Source organism: Narcine bancroftii, chromosome 2 (assembly GCF_036971445.1).
Source record: "Narcine bancroftii isolate sNarBan1 chromosome 2, sNarBan1.hap1, whole genome shotgun sequence".
Taxonomy (NCBI): domain Eukaryota; kingdom Metazoa; phylum Chordata; class Chondrichthyes; order Torpediniformes; family Narcinidae; genus Narcine; species Narcine bancroftii.
The window spans coordinates 211,199,305-211,215,506 of NC_091470.1; the positions used below are offsets into that span (position 1 = coordinate 211,199,305).

General features: G+C 42.5%; 1 protein-coding gene across 1 annotated transcript in view; it reads left to right on the forward strand.

The window, feature by feature from the left end:
• dcaf13 (ddb1 and cul4 associated factor 13) overlaps nt 1–16,202 on the forward strand; it is an 80,889-nt gene that overhangs the window by 17,634 nt on the left and 47,053 nt on the right. The window contains exons 3-5 of the mRNA XM_069920252.1: nt 9,539–9,652; nt 14,851–14,940; nt 15,718–15,873. Of these exons, the coding sequence (XP_069776353.1) occupies nt 9,539–9,652; nt 14,851–14,940; nt 15,718–15,873 (360 nt within the window). The remainder of the gene's footprint in view (nt 1–9,538; nt 9,653–14,850; nt 14,941–15,717; nt 15,874–16,202) is intronic.

Sequence of the window (16,202 nt, forward strand, 5' to 3'; positions counted from 1 at the left end):
AACAGAGTATGTGCTGAGTGGTGTAGATCTTTGATGATTGCTGCTGCTTTCTGATGGTAGCGTTTCCTGTGTATGTTATGGATGCCTGTGATGGCATTGTGGAAATAAAATAGGCCAATAGAGTAATGGTGAATGTTTGTTTTGGAGAAAAGATGTCCTTCAATGTCAATACAAGGAAAATTCATGTTACTCATGTACATGAATGACCGGTACATGAATATAGAACTGGATTTCAAAGATTCCAGCTATACCTTTCCTGGGACAGGTTCTTTTCTCCCAGACTAGTCATCTTTGGATGGCATGGTTGGCATAGCAGTAGGCACAACATCTTTACAGTGCCAGTATTCAGGATAAGGATTCAAATCCTGTACTGTCTGTTTGACCACTCTCCCTGTGTCTGCATGGGTTTTCCCTGGGTCTTCAGTTTCCTCTCACAATTCGAAACTTACTGGGGGTGTAGGTTAATGGGGTGTAAATTGGGCAACACACTCATGAGCCAAAATAGCCTGTTACTGTGCTGTATGTCTAAATTTTTAAAATTTAAAATTTTTAAGGTGGTCCCTCAGGAAGAAGCACTTTAATTTTGGCACCTCTTGGTGATAAAACAGGCCTTAATGGAAGTCATGGATTTTATTGGTGATGGGACTGTCAGTGGCCAAATACTATGTTCTGCAAAGCAGCATAAAGCCATGGTTTCGTCACCAGTTAGACTATGGTCTGAATAGTCATTTCATAGGCTTGTAATAAGTTTCTGAGAGGCAGCCAGTCTCCATGGTGCATTGCTGTCCATCTGTCTCTAGTGCCATTACCAATTGATTTGAGTCTGATAGTGTGTTGGCACAACAGTGAAGTTTCTCCCATCGCGCGTCTCCTGGTCCACATGCAATTACTTCCTCATTTTTAGGAGGACCCTGTGCCTGCTGCATCCGCACCCTAGCAGACTCCTGTAGTTCAATCTCATTTGTTTTATGTAGGTCTGAAATGGCTAAATGTCACAAGAGTGGTGCCCCCTCCCCCAAACAGTGGGGCACAAGTTTAAGTGGTCCACCACTTCTTGCAGTACGTTGAGCCAATGTCTGGTGTGGTGTCAGCATCTGCATTTTTTGTTTGAGGAGACTATTTCAGTGAGTCTGGATACCTGTGGGTGGTTGGGAATATGCAGCAGCCTTCACTGCCCAATTCTTTTTAGCTTCTGAAAAGTGTGAGCCCTAAGCAGACTGAATTTCCCAAATGACTTCATAAATGGAGGAGAAGTACTTTGGCCCTCAGATGATGTTGTCCTATTTAGCCCAGTGTCAGGGCACCACCACCAGGACACTGGAGCAGGTGCCCACCATCATCAGTTGGAAACTTTTTTATTTTGGCGTAGGAGAGGGCTGACATAGTCTATTTGTCAGACTTGGCCTGCTCCCTTCCTGCGTATATGTGCCCCAGTACATCTGTTGGCCAGCCCCACAGTTTAACCTACTGGCAAGTGAGGAAATTACCCACTGCTCTTCGCGCCTCATCATGCATGTCAGCCTTATGCCTTCTGCCCACCGCCACATGCTGTTGGATCCCAGGTGGCCCAGGCTGCCAGGACACTGGAGTCTTTTGTCAGAGTATGTAGAGGCTGAGCAGGTTAGCGCTGCACATCTACGGCACTGTTATGTGTGGAATCTGCCGTGTCCTTATTGGTGTGGGCATCCACATGGTGGGCCGTGAGTGCCCTTGCCCAGCCTGCTCCCAGATGTACTTCCAGTACTGTTGACCCCAAAGTGGGCAGCTGTGAATCTCCCACCTCATGTCATGCCAGTGGGCATGTTCACCACTGCCCATTAGTCTGTATAGGTATGGAGTGGTGGAGTGGACCCATTGTTCCTTTAATCACAAGTGTAATCGCATCCATCTCTGATTTATTTATTTATTACCCCCCACCACCATCCCTACCTTGGGGTCTTACCACTGCAATGGTGCAGAGCCACTGCTCTCCATTGGCTGCCTTCCATTCTTCCAATGACTTGAGCCATCTCTAAACCATGCCTACTGCTGCTTTTCCTTATTGAGGGAGTTGAATAGGTGACTTCAGAGAGAAGGATGTACATCACGGACCATGGGAAGGCTAATGTCTCTCTCAGGGAGGGACATGACTTGTCTGTCCCAGCATCTAACCAATCTGCAATGTATCACCTCTCTTTTACAGTGGAGGGCCACTGAGAGCAGCCCTTCTTGTGCATGTCATTGGCGGACTTGACCCACTGCAGGTAAAGCTGAAGTATTACAGTTTCGGTCATTTGGTGCCAGATAGCACGCCAGGAGCTGACATTCAAAAGGGATGTAGAGGGAGGTGGGATTGAGGAGGATTTTGGTTCCGAAGCTGAGTGGAACTCTGCAGCCATTAATTTTCTGCCAGCGACTCCACTTGGCCATGGTGGTGGTGCCAGAAACAAGAGTTCGAAGGGTCCCCTGTCTGGCAGGAGGGTAGCAACAGTGACTGCTCAATGGCCTGCTTAACGATATCAAATGCCATGTGCTGCTCAGGACCCCAGTGGAGCGTGGCTTTTTTTTCCCTTGAGACTGCATAAAGCAGGTGGAGCAGCATGACAAGGTGGGAAATAAGCTGCCACCAGAAGCCTAAAAGGCCGACAGCTCTCGGCTTAATTGGTGGGCACTGCAGGGTTTAAAATTCTATTCTTTGCCACCTCCGGAATGTCCCTCTTCCCAGAGTTCCACTGAATAGACAGGAAGAGGAGCATCTTGCTGGGATCTTGGATTAATGGCCCAGCCATGTGTGGAGACCTGAGATCAAAGACTCTAAGGCATGCGCCACAATCTCTTTGGTGGGGACTGGAGAAAAATATTGTCAATGTAATGGTGACATCGATGTTGGGGGGGGGGGGGGGGGCGCGGTGGTGTTCAGGGCAATATTTTTTACATCACAAATTATTAAATCATGGCAAAGTGTGGGGCAGTTAATGTATACCTGGCATCCACCAAGAGTACTGGGTGCTGCCCAACCCTCTTTCCCCCCCCCCCCCCCCCCCCCCCCACAAGGTAAAGACAAACTGTTCCTGTGAAGGAGGACTCAAGGGGATGGAAAATAACTTGTTTTTTAGGTCTACCATGGCAACAATTCTTGGTGTCCCTGTCCCCATTGTGGTCACCTTTGTGGAGCACATCGAGAATGGCAGCTGTTGGTGGGGGGGGGGGCTTTATTAAACTTTATTTAATCTCCTATAGTCTCATCATGTGCCACATTCCATTTTCCTGGAAGTGACGCACTGGACTGTCGTTGGTTCTCATTGCTCTATAATGCCTCGATCACTTCCATGATCATTTCAGTGTCTCCCAGCACCTGATACTGCCAGGTGCAGTCCATTTTAGAGAGGGAGAATGACTATTGGAATCCAGTTGGTGGCTCCAACCACGGTGGGTATCCGGGGAACCCTAAAGGTGAATATCGCCTTATTGGTACACAGCAATTCCCCCTTGAGTACATTAATGCTACCGGGATAGGGATAGGGAGGCACGCCTCCTCTGCAGATGTGGAGGGTGACCTCTTTGGCAGCAAGGATTGAGCCCCCTAGCCCTTCTATGGACATGCTAGGTCCCCTCCACCCCTCTGGGTTCCCGGGGATTGGCCCTGGTATCATCCAGCACTGGGTATTCCCCTTTTACCAGTCTAAATCCATAGGGATGAATGGCCTCAGGTCACCTGGCAGGACAGAATTGCTGAATGAATCTGCCTGGGGCTTTTGTCTCCATCCTATGGGACAGAGGAAGAGGTGAGCCATGCTGCGTTGAGTATCTGATGTGACTTTGAATTGGCCATTTCCTGGCCTTCACCAAGGAGATAATCTCTGCCCTGATGGCAGCAGGGGCCATCTCTGGTGGGGGAGGAGCAGAAGGCTGAGCAGTCTGGGGTGATATTGGCGGTGTAATGCTCTTGTTACAGTGGGTGCATGGTGGAGGAGGAGATGCCATGTATGCAGGCACAGTCCATGCCAGCACGTGCAGGTTAGTGGGAAAGTGGTCTCGCTTACCATGTCGATGCGGTGAATCTGTGTGGGTGCTCCTCCCCCCCCCCCCCCCCCCACTTACTCTTCTCAACCTTTTTCTTCCTACTCACATCCCACTTTAAGTAATCCCTATGCCATCGCTGCTCTGTGATTAGTAAAGAATTGCTTAAGGTGGTATGTGAGAGGGAAGGGAAGATTGAGAATCACTTCTCTAGACCCAATTTTTACCGAAAAATATTTTGCTTGAGAAAAATTGTCAGTGGCCCATTTCCTTTGGAGAATCGATTGGGAATCTCATGGCAGGTCTGGGACCACAGGTCACTGGCCAGGCTTGCAGGATCTCAGGTATGGAGGGTGGATATGTGTAATTGGACTCAGCCTCTTCATGGTTATCATCATCCATCCACACGTCTCCATCCCCTGACTATGTCGCCTTCTCCATGCATGGGAGTGGCCCCTTTTTTTAAAGAAAAAACTGGATTAACCAGTGGGCCAACTGCAGTTACTGAGCTTTGACCAGTCAGCAGGCAGCCTTGGTATATTTGGCCTTGAGGCTGCCGATGAGCACCCAGAAGTGTCCAGTACCTCCTGCAGAGAGTCGGTGCCGGATTAAGGTATCGCGGGGCGTGTAGCATATATTTTAAAGGAGCCCTAAATTGTGCCGGCCGATGCATGTGCAGACCTAAATAGTGCCAGCTAGCGCATGTGCGGTGAGGGGGAAGTGTGATGGCAGCTCAAAGATTAGGTCGGAGGAACTGATTTTGGCCCATTACTACTATTTTTTTGACTGTAAAACGAAGATGGAGATTAGAATCCTGTAAAGCAGTGGTTTTTAAATTGCCCCCCATACTCACATTCTACTTTAAGTAATCCATTTGGATGTGAGAGGGAAGGGAAGGTTGAGAATCACTGCTCTCGACCCAATTGTTACTGAAATATTTTGCTTGAGAAAAATTGTCATTGGTCCATTTCTTTTGGAGTTATGAAACCGTGGACATAACAAATCAATGAGTATGATTAAAACAGTGGTTTTAAACTTCCCTTTCCACTCACATACCACCTTAAGCAATCTCTTACTAGAGCACCTATGGCATCGGATTATTTAAGGAGGAATCTAAATTTTTTGGGGGGGGGTGTCAGTTTGAAAACCTCTGATCTAATGCAACATCATTTCCAAAAAGAACATGTTTAGATATTCATTTATCGACACCATGGGTCAATTATCCGTACATGGAATATTTTTATTTATATTTTTATTTTAAAAATGAATATTGTCATTACTTGTGGCAACTCTCTCGACGTTATGCTTTGACTGTAAATAGCAAATGCAAGAGTTTAAATAATTAGCCATCTATGCACCGCTAAAAGTCAGGAACAGATGGAAAGATTTCTTTAGATTAACTCAGGACTGCATCACATTTTCAAACCAGCTAATTTGCTGCCTGCCTTGCAGCACCTTTATAGAGTTCCTCTATTTTGTTGCTACTGATTCTCTTGGCATTTTATTTTAGCACCATAGTGATTAAGTGATCCTGATTTCAGATTAACTCCCTGATCACAGTTGCAATGGACTCCTCGTCAGACCTATCTGACTTTATTGACTCCATTAGGAAAAGGCTGTTCACATTTCCAAGCAGATTATTGTGGCTACTAATTAAGTAACCATAACACACCACCTGGAATAACCAGTCCTCAAACCTGCCTCCAACTGCAATTAGCCTGCTTTTCTTTTTGCTAAGTATTGGGAGGTGTCATGTTATTTGGTTTTCTGTCTTGTTATGCTCCACATTATCCTGTTCAGCGCAAACAACTTTTCACCACTGAGTCTTCCAGGTAACCAGAAACCGGCAAGACAGTTTGAAAAAGAGACAAAACTTGAACATTTGTTGCCATAAAGAAATCTCCCACATTCCAACAAAACTTACTTGCAGCAGCTGGCTCAGTGCAGGATCAATGGCCATCTTTGTTGCCCATAACCCCCCACACAATTGGAACCGCTCTGTTTCCCTGGTTCTGACACTTGCAAAGCAGTTCCAGCTGTGTAGGGGATTATGGATAATGAAGATGATCGTTGTTCCCACATTGAGCTGTCTCCGTGAGCTACCGGGGCGACTCCAAAGTGGCCCGATTAGGTGCCGGAATGGTGCTCCAGTGAACTCTGGCAACACTGCACCCCTGCTGCTGTGTCGGGAGTTAGATTGGGGGGGCGGGGAGGTGGGGGTGATGGCTATGAGATACAACACCTTTAGTCTGTGTTAATCACCTCGATTAAAGGTGACAATTGCCTAAAATCATTATCCTCAATGTTATTAACAGACCATCAGTGTGGTTTCTCATAGCTGCTATGAAAAAGTTTAAGTTCATAATTCATCGTGCCATCATGGGGGCCCTTTAAAATGCAGGGCCTGTAGCATATGTTGCTTTCTACTGCATTACTCCTGCCCTGACGGAGGTGCTTCAAGGACTTGATCTGCTCAACCTTCTGAGTACCCTGTTCTGTGGCGCTTCAGCAGGGATATCAGCGACCATTGGGCTCCCCATGACTTCCCCTGGCTTCAAGAATATCGATTCCTCCAAGAGGGACACGAGGTGCCTAATCTTTTCCCCGTGAGATTCTAACCTGTTGACTTGTATCATGACGCCTGCCAGCCAAGTCGCTAACTTGCTGAACCCCTAGCTATCTTCTATCCACCTGGGGATCCTAAATTCTACTTCCATTCCCCTTCAGCCTGCAGTTTGCCTCCTGCCTCCCTGTTCATGAGGAGGTATGCTCTCACACAAACTGGTTAGCAGCATCTCCCACATGGTGTGTGTTTGTCCAAGTCTCTTTGAACCCTGCTCGCAGCGCCAATTGTTACATGAGATTTAAATCAGATTTGGTGGGTTCACGGACGAATGAACCCAGGCACAAGCTGACAAACAAGGAATAATCTAAATTGTACGCACAGAGAAATCATAACGGAGAAGACACAAAACAACACAATACTTCAACTAGATAGGCATTCACATCAAATACAGTGGCCATCTTTTCTTTTTCTCTCTCTCTCATGAGCAGTTACTAGCACACTCTTACAAGACAGGGACTTCAGCATACACTCTAGATTCTCTGTACCAATGGAGTGCGGCTCAATGATAAGTATTCCCACACAATACTATGGACCTGCTCTTAGTGTAGTGTAAACCTTGCCAACAACTGCTCCGGTGATGCCCACAGTTTGTGACCTGGCATAGAGCAGCATTTGTAGTCAGGAGCAAGGAACAATGAGACTGGGCTGCTACACATGGTTTGCTTTTAAAGTGCAGTAAGTTGGGGAAACTGGCCCAGGTAGTCTATGTGATTTAAAGGACCCTGTGGTCATCAGTGAGTGATTTAAAGGAACCAATGGTCAGTCAGGTGTGCACTAATGAGTGGGGAGAGTCCAACCTTGATTGGCAGATGATGCGACTTCAGACTAGATTCCAGACAGAGGTCACATGACCCTCCACAATCCACACTGCATTAACATACCATTGTATTCATTGATACAGTCAACATCTCACTCCAGCAGAGCATAGTACCCACCTGTTTTAAACCAGCATCAAATGTACTGTTTCCCAAGAAGATCGACCAGTGGCACTCACATCAACAATGAAGTGTTTCGAAAGGCTGGTGTTGAAGCATATCAGCTCCTGTCTGAGCGGCGACATGGATCCGTTCCAATTTGCCTATTGTAGCAACAGGTCTATGGCAGATACCATCTCACTGGCTCTGCACAGCCTTGAAACATCTAGACAGTAAAGATGCATACATGAGGATGCTCTTTATTGACTACAGTTTGGCATTTAACACCATCATCCACTTGAAATTGATCAGCAAGCACCAAAACTTGGGCTCAGCACCTAATTTCCTCACCTCCAGACCACAACCAGAGAGGATTGGTTAGAATGTTTCCATCAATACTGGAACACCACAGTACTACATTCTAGCCCCCTGCTCTACTCATTTTACACTGTGTGGTTCAGTTCAACAAGAACATAATCTACAAATTCATTGACAATACCATGGTAGTGAATGTTGTAAAAAGGGGTGATGAGTCAGCATTTAGGAGGGCGATTGTAAACTTGGCTGAGTGGTGCACCAACAATAAACTCACACTCAATGTCACCAAAACCAAGGACCTGATTTTTGACTTCAGGAAGGGAAAACCAAAGGATATAATATCCAGTGATCATTGAGCAAATTTAAGTTATTGGGAATCATTATTTTGGAGGATTGCTCCTGGACCCAACACATGAATTGTACTTAAGAGTTTGCAGAGGTTTGGTATGGCACTGGAAACCCTGGCAAATTACTACAGAAATGTGGTGGAAACCAGGCGAGGGGGGAAACCGGCAGCGCGAATCAGGCAGGTGGGGGAGGGGAGACAAGACAGCAGCGCGACTGGAAGGTGGTGGGAGTGGACACAGCAGCACAATTCAGGTGGGCTTAAATCTGGCTTTCCGAAATTCTGAAAAATCCTAAATTCGGAACACATTGTCCCCCAAGGGTTCCAGATAAAGGATTGTGTACCTGTATGTGGAATTTAAAGGTATTATAGGGTTTGAGTCACAGTATTCTGTTTTCCTGCTTCCTGAATAATGACTTGGCTGTAACGCGGTATAAAATCTTGCACCCAAACTACAGCGTTCTAACGAGGTTTTACTGAATTTAACTGTTGCTGCATCTACAGGTTCCTTCCCCTCCATGGAGTCGGCCAAAAGACAAACAATAACATTAGAAATAATTAACCTCCTTCCCACAAGTATACAGTTAATGCCTCTGACTGGGGTGACTGTATTGCTAAGCAGGGATAAGGAGACACTTTAATAGTCATTCCAATGGTGAGTGGCATCAACCAGCTCTTCATCCTGGGTGACACGGTTGCGGTTTCACACAACTTTATTCAAACAGCAGCTATGAGAAAAGCCTGACCAAGGCATTCCACTAGCTGAATATTTGCTCCATCTTCAAATGTTTGTGTTACTTCAGAGAAAGTTTAAAATTTTAAACTTGGGTATTTTTACTTATTTTATTTTCCTTGATTTTTTTTGCCAGTTCCTTGAGTCTGCTGGCTGCTGTAATTCTGGATACCCGTGGTTTTACTGTATTGGGGGAAAAGTGCTTAGCTGGCACACACTGTAGTGAGAAAGCAAGTTCAGTTTTATTTTGATGTGAAATTTCCTTGTTCTGAATGCAGATTGAATTGAAACATGTTGTAAGTGCTGTACTGCTAAATGCATGCCAAAACTACAGGATTCTCATCTAGACACAAGGGACAACAATTTAAATTTTTCATGTATATCGTCAGTCGTGATATCTACCAGCATTATATTTATGTAATGTTCAATCTTTCTACTGCATCTATGTAAAGTGAATCCCTATTTGAAAAATCACTTGAAATTTCTGATTCGTTAAAATTGTTACTTAAAAAAATATATATATTGAAGTAAAACTGACAAGAAAAAGATAATGAATGGTTCTGGAATTCTTGATAAAATGTGACTTTTACTATTTTATATAGATCAAAGTTTGGAACTTGATGAAGCGTGAATGCATTCGTACTGTACAAGCACATACAGGTTTTGTCAGAGGCATTTGTTCCAGATTCTGTGGTACATCATTTTTTTTTTTTTCAGTGAGTATAATGTATTTGTTTGTGTGTTGAGAGAGAAGTAATCTCAAGTAACAATTATGACTGCATTATCAAGGAGTGGGCTTTTTTCCTGTTTTCTCAATAAAAGCCTATTTGAGTTAGGTTCAAAATTAATTATTTTTCTAACTCTGGTTCTTTCATGATAGAACATTACAGCACAGAAAACAGGCCCTTCAGCCCTTATAATCTGCGCCAAACTACCCTGCTGAGTCCCCTTGACTGCACTGTCCATATCTTACCATGTCCCTCCAATTCATGTTTCTGTCCAAATTTTTCTTAAATGTTAAAACTGAGCTCATGATAGCTCACTCCATACTCATGATAGCTTCTCCACTACTCTCGGTGTGGAGAAATTTCTCCTAATTTTAAATTTACAATTAGCCCACAAGCCCTGTACATTTTTAAATGCCCACCTAAAAATGTTCCCACCTAAAAATGTTCCCCCCTAAAGTTCTCCCATTTCATGGTGGACAATTGTCTGTCAAGTTGGAAGACTGTGACAAGCGGTGTGCCTCAGGGATTGGTGCTGGGTCCCTTGTTGTTTATCATTTATATTAATGATTTGGAGGAGTGTGTGGTTGTCTGGGTAAGCAAATATGCAGACAATATGAAAATAGGGGGAGTGGTGGAAGTGAGAAAGGTTTTCTTGGATTACAGAAGGATTTGGTTTTTTGGAAAAGTGGGCTGAAAGATGGCAGAAGGAATTTAATGCAGACAAGTGCGAGGTGCTGCATTTTGGAAAAAATAATCAAAATAGGACATATGCAGTTAAGGGGAGGGCATTGAGATATGCAGAGGAACAGAGGGATCTTGGAGTTATGATACAGAGTTCATTGAAGGTGGATTCCCATGTAGACAGGATGGTTAAGAAGGCATATGGTATGCTGGCCTTCATAAATCATAATATAGAGTATAGTAGCTGAGAAGTGATGCTGCAGCTGTTTAAGGCATTGGTGAGGCCAGGTTTGGAGTATTGTGTTCAGTTCTGGTCTCCAAATTATAGAAAGGATATAGATAAGGTGGAGAGGGTGCAGAAAATATTTACTAGGATGTTGCCTGGCTTACAACATCTAGAATACAGAGAAAGATTAACGAGACTGGGACTTTATTCATTGGAATGTAGATGGCTGAGAGGGGATTTGATAGAGGTATTTAAAATTATGAAGGGAATAGATAGACTAAACGTAAATTGACTCTTTCCCCTGAGGGCAGGGAGGTTGGAACAAGGGGGCATAAGTTAAGGGTAAGGGGGAAAAACTTTAGGAGAAATGTTAGAGGATAATTCTTCAGTCAAAGAGTGGAGGAGATAGTTGCAGCAGGGTCCTTTCTGTCATTTAAGAGAAGGTTGAATGTGTACATGGATGTGGGCGGAGAGCAGGATGGGGGGACTAGTGGAGTTGTTCAAGTGAACCAACACAGACTTGAAGGGCCGATGTGGCCTGTTTCCACTCCATAAACAGTTATATGGTTATTTCACCATTAATCTATGTCCTTTGGTATGTATCTCCCCTAACTTCAGGGCAAAAAGCCTAGTAGCATTTACTAGATCAATACCCATTTTGTGTACCTCTATCAAATCTCCCCTCATTCTTCTATGCTCCAGGGCATAAAGTCCTAACTTGTTTAACCTTGCCCTGTGACTCAGTTGACGTATCGACAATATCCTGGTAAATCTTTTCAGCATTCTTTCATTTTTATTGATATCTTTACTGTAGTTAGGTGACCAAAACTGCACACAATGCTTCAAATATTGTCTTGCCAACACCTTATACAACTTTCTTATAACGTGCTCACTACTATTCTGAATAGTTTAATTAATGAAGGACAATGTGCCAAAAGCTCCCTTTATGATCATATCTACCTGTGATACCACTTTTAGAGAATTATGTATCTGTATTCCTAGATCCCTCTGTTCTACCATAATCCTCAGTGCCCTACCATTTACCATGTATGTCCTACCTTGGTTTGTCCTTCCAAAATGCAACATGACTCACTTGTCTGCATTAAACTCCATCTGCCATTTTTTAAATCCACTTTTCCAGCTGGTCCAGATTCCTCTGCAAGATTTGAAAGCCTCCCCTGCTGTCCACTCCACCTCTAGTCTTTATGCCATCTGCAAACTTGCTGATCCAATTTACCACATTATCCTCAATATAGATGCCAAACAGCAATGGTCCCAGCACTGATCCTTGATGAGGTTCACGGTTAGTTACAGGCCTCCAGTCAGAGAGCCAATCATCCTTTACCAATCTCTGGCTTCTCCCATAAAACCAATGTCAAATCCAGTTTACTACCTCACCATAAATACTGAGTGACTGATTGTTCCTGACTAACCTCCCATTTGGGACCTTGTCAAAGGCCTTAATAAGGTACATGTTGACAATGTCCACAGTCTATCCTTCATCAACTTTCCTGGTAACTTCCTTGAAAAACTCGAAGATTTATTAAACACGACCGCCATGCACAAAGCCATGTTCACTCTCCCTAATTGGTCCTTGACTATCCAAATACTTATATATTTGATCTATTAATAAACATTCAAATAACTTGCAGCTGATGCTAGACTCATCGGCCTATAATTTCCTGGGTTATTTTTGGAGCCTTTTTTAAACAACAGGCAATAAGAGCTTTCTTCCTCACCTGTGGTAAAGGACATTTTAAATACAGTGCATCTGTCAAAGCCCCTGCAATTTCTCCTCTAGGTTCCCTCAAGGTCAGAGGGAATACTTTGTCAGACCCTGGGATTTAGCCACCCACTATTTGCTTTAAGACAGCAAGCACCTTCTCCTCTTAAATGTATAAATTTCATAACACTGCTTATTTGTTTCACTTCCCTTGACTCTGTGCCAGTTTACTTTCTAAATACTAATCTGTATTTAATCAGGATGTGGAGGGGAATATTTTGGGTCCAGTGATCATAATGCCATTAGGTTCAAGATAATTATGGATAAAGATAAGTTTAGTCCTCGGGTTGAGATTTCTAATTGGAGAAGGGCCAATTTTGAGGAATTACAAATGCAAACGAATTATTTAAGATCTCCCCTATCTCTTCTGACTCCATACATTGCCGACCACTTTGATCTCCCAGAGGACCAATTTTGTCCCTTCTTTCATTTTTCTCTCAATAAACCTGTAGAAGTCCTAAGAATTTACCTTCACATTGTCTGCCAAAGCAACCTTGGGTCTTTTTTTAGCACACCTGATTTCCTTCGTTTTTTCCTACATTTTTTATACTCAAATACCTCATTTGCTTATTCCTGCTATACATCTTCTTCTTCTTAACCAGATCCTCAGTATCCCTTGAAAACCAAGGTTTCATACTGGTGGTCCTCTGGGCGGATCAGGAGTTGGTGATACGCCGACTTCAGATCAATCGTAGAGAATACCCAATATTTTGCAATCTGATTGACACAAGTAGACTCTTGCCCCTGAGAGCAGGGGAGGTTGAAACAAGAGGACACAAGTTGAGGGAAAGGGGGCAAAATTTTAGGGGAAACATTAGAGGATGCTTCTTCACTCAGAGAGTGGCGGCTGAATGGAATAATCTTCCGGAAGAAATAGTTGAGGCAGAATCAATTCTTTCATTTAAGAGGAGGCTGGATATATACATGGATAGGAGTGGGTTGGAGGGTTATAGGCAGAGAATAGGCAGGGAGATCTAGAGGAATTGTTTGAGTGAACTGGCGTGGATTTGAAGGGCCAAGATGGCCTGTTTCCATGCCATAAACTGTTATATGGTTATATGCTTGTTAACTTTGCCTTTAATCCTGACAGGAACAAACAAACCCTGTACTCTCAAAATGTCACCTTTAAAGGCCTTCCATCCTCTCATCCCTCTACCTTTTTATTCAGGCACCTGCCTGCCTTTCGCTCATACCTTTCCAAAGGGTTCATGCCTGAAATGCTGGTTAACCTTTACTTTCCGTTGATATTGCATAACCTGGGTTTCTTCAGCACTTTTGCACATTGCACTGCAAAGACCATTTAACACAATTCTCAGGAAGAGTTTGAGAAGTTGTATTAAATGACATTGGAACAAGGCCATTGAGTTGCAAGGATAGGTTTTAAGGAAATTTTTAAAGAATGGGGAAACAGAGATTTAATATAGTGGATAAAACTGCTTGCACAAGTGGAACAATGAAATAAAAATGGTGCCAGAGGCCAGATTATTGAAAGAGTGCAGGGGCAAGTCAGAAATAAAACCTGGTTGTGGGATTGCAGAGATTTGGTTGAACGCAGATTTTTAAAAAATCTGCAGTTGCAAGAAATCTGTAAGAAAAACACAGTTATTCTCTTCCCACAGATATGGTCTGACCAGCTGAGTATTTCCATCACTATCTGTTATTTTATAGTTGGTCTACTGAGGGTGCTGGGTACCTGAGTTGATACCTTAATAGGACTGTGTATGCATCTAATATGGGCTAAATTTCTTTGTGGAACCTTGAAATCTTTCTTTTAGATGATCTTGCCTTAAATGAAAATGTGAATTAACAAGGATTAAGGCTCCTTGCAAGAATGTGTAGGTGATAGTGTAAGAGAATTTACTGCAGGAAATATAGTTACAACCGAGAAGCTGGAGATAATGTTTTGAGGTTATTTTTCTTGGAGGTTACAAAAAAGCCCATGTTCTTGAGCAGCAGACTGAATGTATTTCAAAACTCAAAATTTTTGATTCTTTATCATTGTTCTAATAAAGCTTAGGTATGAAGTTTTAAAAGTATTAATGTGGAAAGAAAAGACTAATTGAAGAACCCAGGATTTGTATTTCAAAATAAATTGGATAGTTTAATGTTTATAGTGTCATATGCTATGAAAATCAAGAGCATAAAGCTTGTTTTTATGTTAAAAAAATGTCATTATTTTTTGCAGTTTTTTGATGTATAATTACATTATTTCCAAAAAAAATCATAACTTTGTAGAAGTGCATTTGTCAATCTTTTATAATTAAAATATTAATTTACAATGAGGTTATTTTTAGATAATTTTAAATTTAATTTAAAATAAAATGGATAATGCACTTGAGACTTCATGCTTTTACTGCTATTTTCATCAGGTCACAGGCCATTGCAGTTCCAAATTATTATTGTTTTCATCTAATTATAACATACTGGAAAAAGTGCTTTTTAAGGAATTATCTTGGCCTTATTTGCAATGTTTTGAATAGAGTAATTTTGTTGAAGGTTGGCGATGATAAGACCATCAAACAGTGGAAAATGGAGTGCCCTGCATTTGATGAGGAAGAGGAGCCAATAAACACAATATTAGGAAAGGTATGAAATGTTTTGTATAAGTGGATATAAATGAAGGATGAATTGCAAAACCAACGGCTGAAGCAAAATACAGAGTTTTGCTGGTCACATTTGACCAGCACATGTTAAGGTTATAAATAATACAAACTATCCGAATGTTTCTTGATCAGTTGTGCAGGATTCATTGGTCAGCTGCCACTTCAATTGCTGTCAATCCCATTCCAAATTGAGGAACGGGATAATTTCATGGTTGGCTCACTTGCACTTCTGTAGGTTGAGAGAAAGAAGGCTACACAACAATAGCCTTTTATCAGAAATGGCGTCAATGAGAATTGATTAATTTTAAGAGAAAGGAAAGTGGAGAACATTAAGATCTGGAGGATGAAAAACAGAGAGATTAAAGAACAAATGAGAAAGGGAAAGTGACAGCAAAACTTGTATTTCTTGAATATTTAAAAGTTGCCAAATTTTAAACATCCAGTTCACCTTGCGCGTCGGCTGAAGTATTTCTCTGATAGTTTGCTGAAAAACCTTCCGCCTGTAAATACATGTGGAAATGTAACTCCAATTTACTTGAAAATGGTGATATCACTCCCTTTGATCAAATTGTTCTTCATGCCTTTGCTAAACTTTTACTTTTCATGTACATCAGAGTAACATTTTCACTGCTCTGGGTTACTGAATTATCATTTTTCTGAAAGTTGCATTGTATTGTATATTGGTACTGCTGCATATATTTAGTATTGCTTGCCTTGCTTGGTACTCCTAACAAATGTAATAATTTATGCTTGTGCTTAGACTGTCTATACAGGAATTGATCACCATTGGAAAGATGGTGTGTTTGCAACATGTGGACAGCAGGTGGATATCTGGGATGAGCAGCGAAGCAGCCCAATCCGCTCCTTTGTGTGGAGCGTGGATAGTGTCACCAGTGTTAAATTCAATCCAGTCGAGGTAAATTCTTGTTGCTTTTTGAAATGAAATATACTGGATCTATTGTCTATTAAAATAGGACATTTGATTTTGATTGTTATCGCTGCCTTCTATGATTTGCAAAATGCTTTACTAAAGCTAAAAGTCCCTCCTACTTTTGTGCCGATCAAGCAAACAATTAGCAAGACTCCTGCTAAAAAGTTTTAAAAGCATATACTGGTATGTACAGAAATAGGCAGCAACACTTACTGATAGAATTCCAAAACATAGTGCCCTAATAAACTGAAGACCAGTCACCAAAATTTGAAATGACAGATTGCATAGGAGTTGGCTGTGCAAGATACCAATGA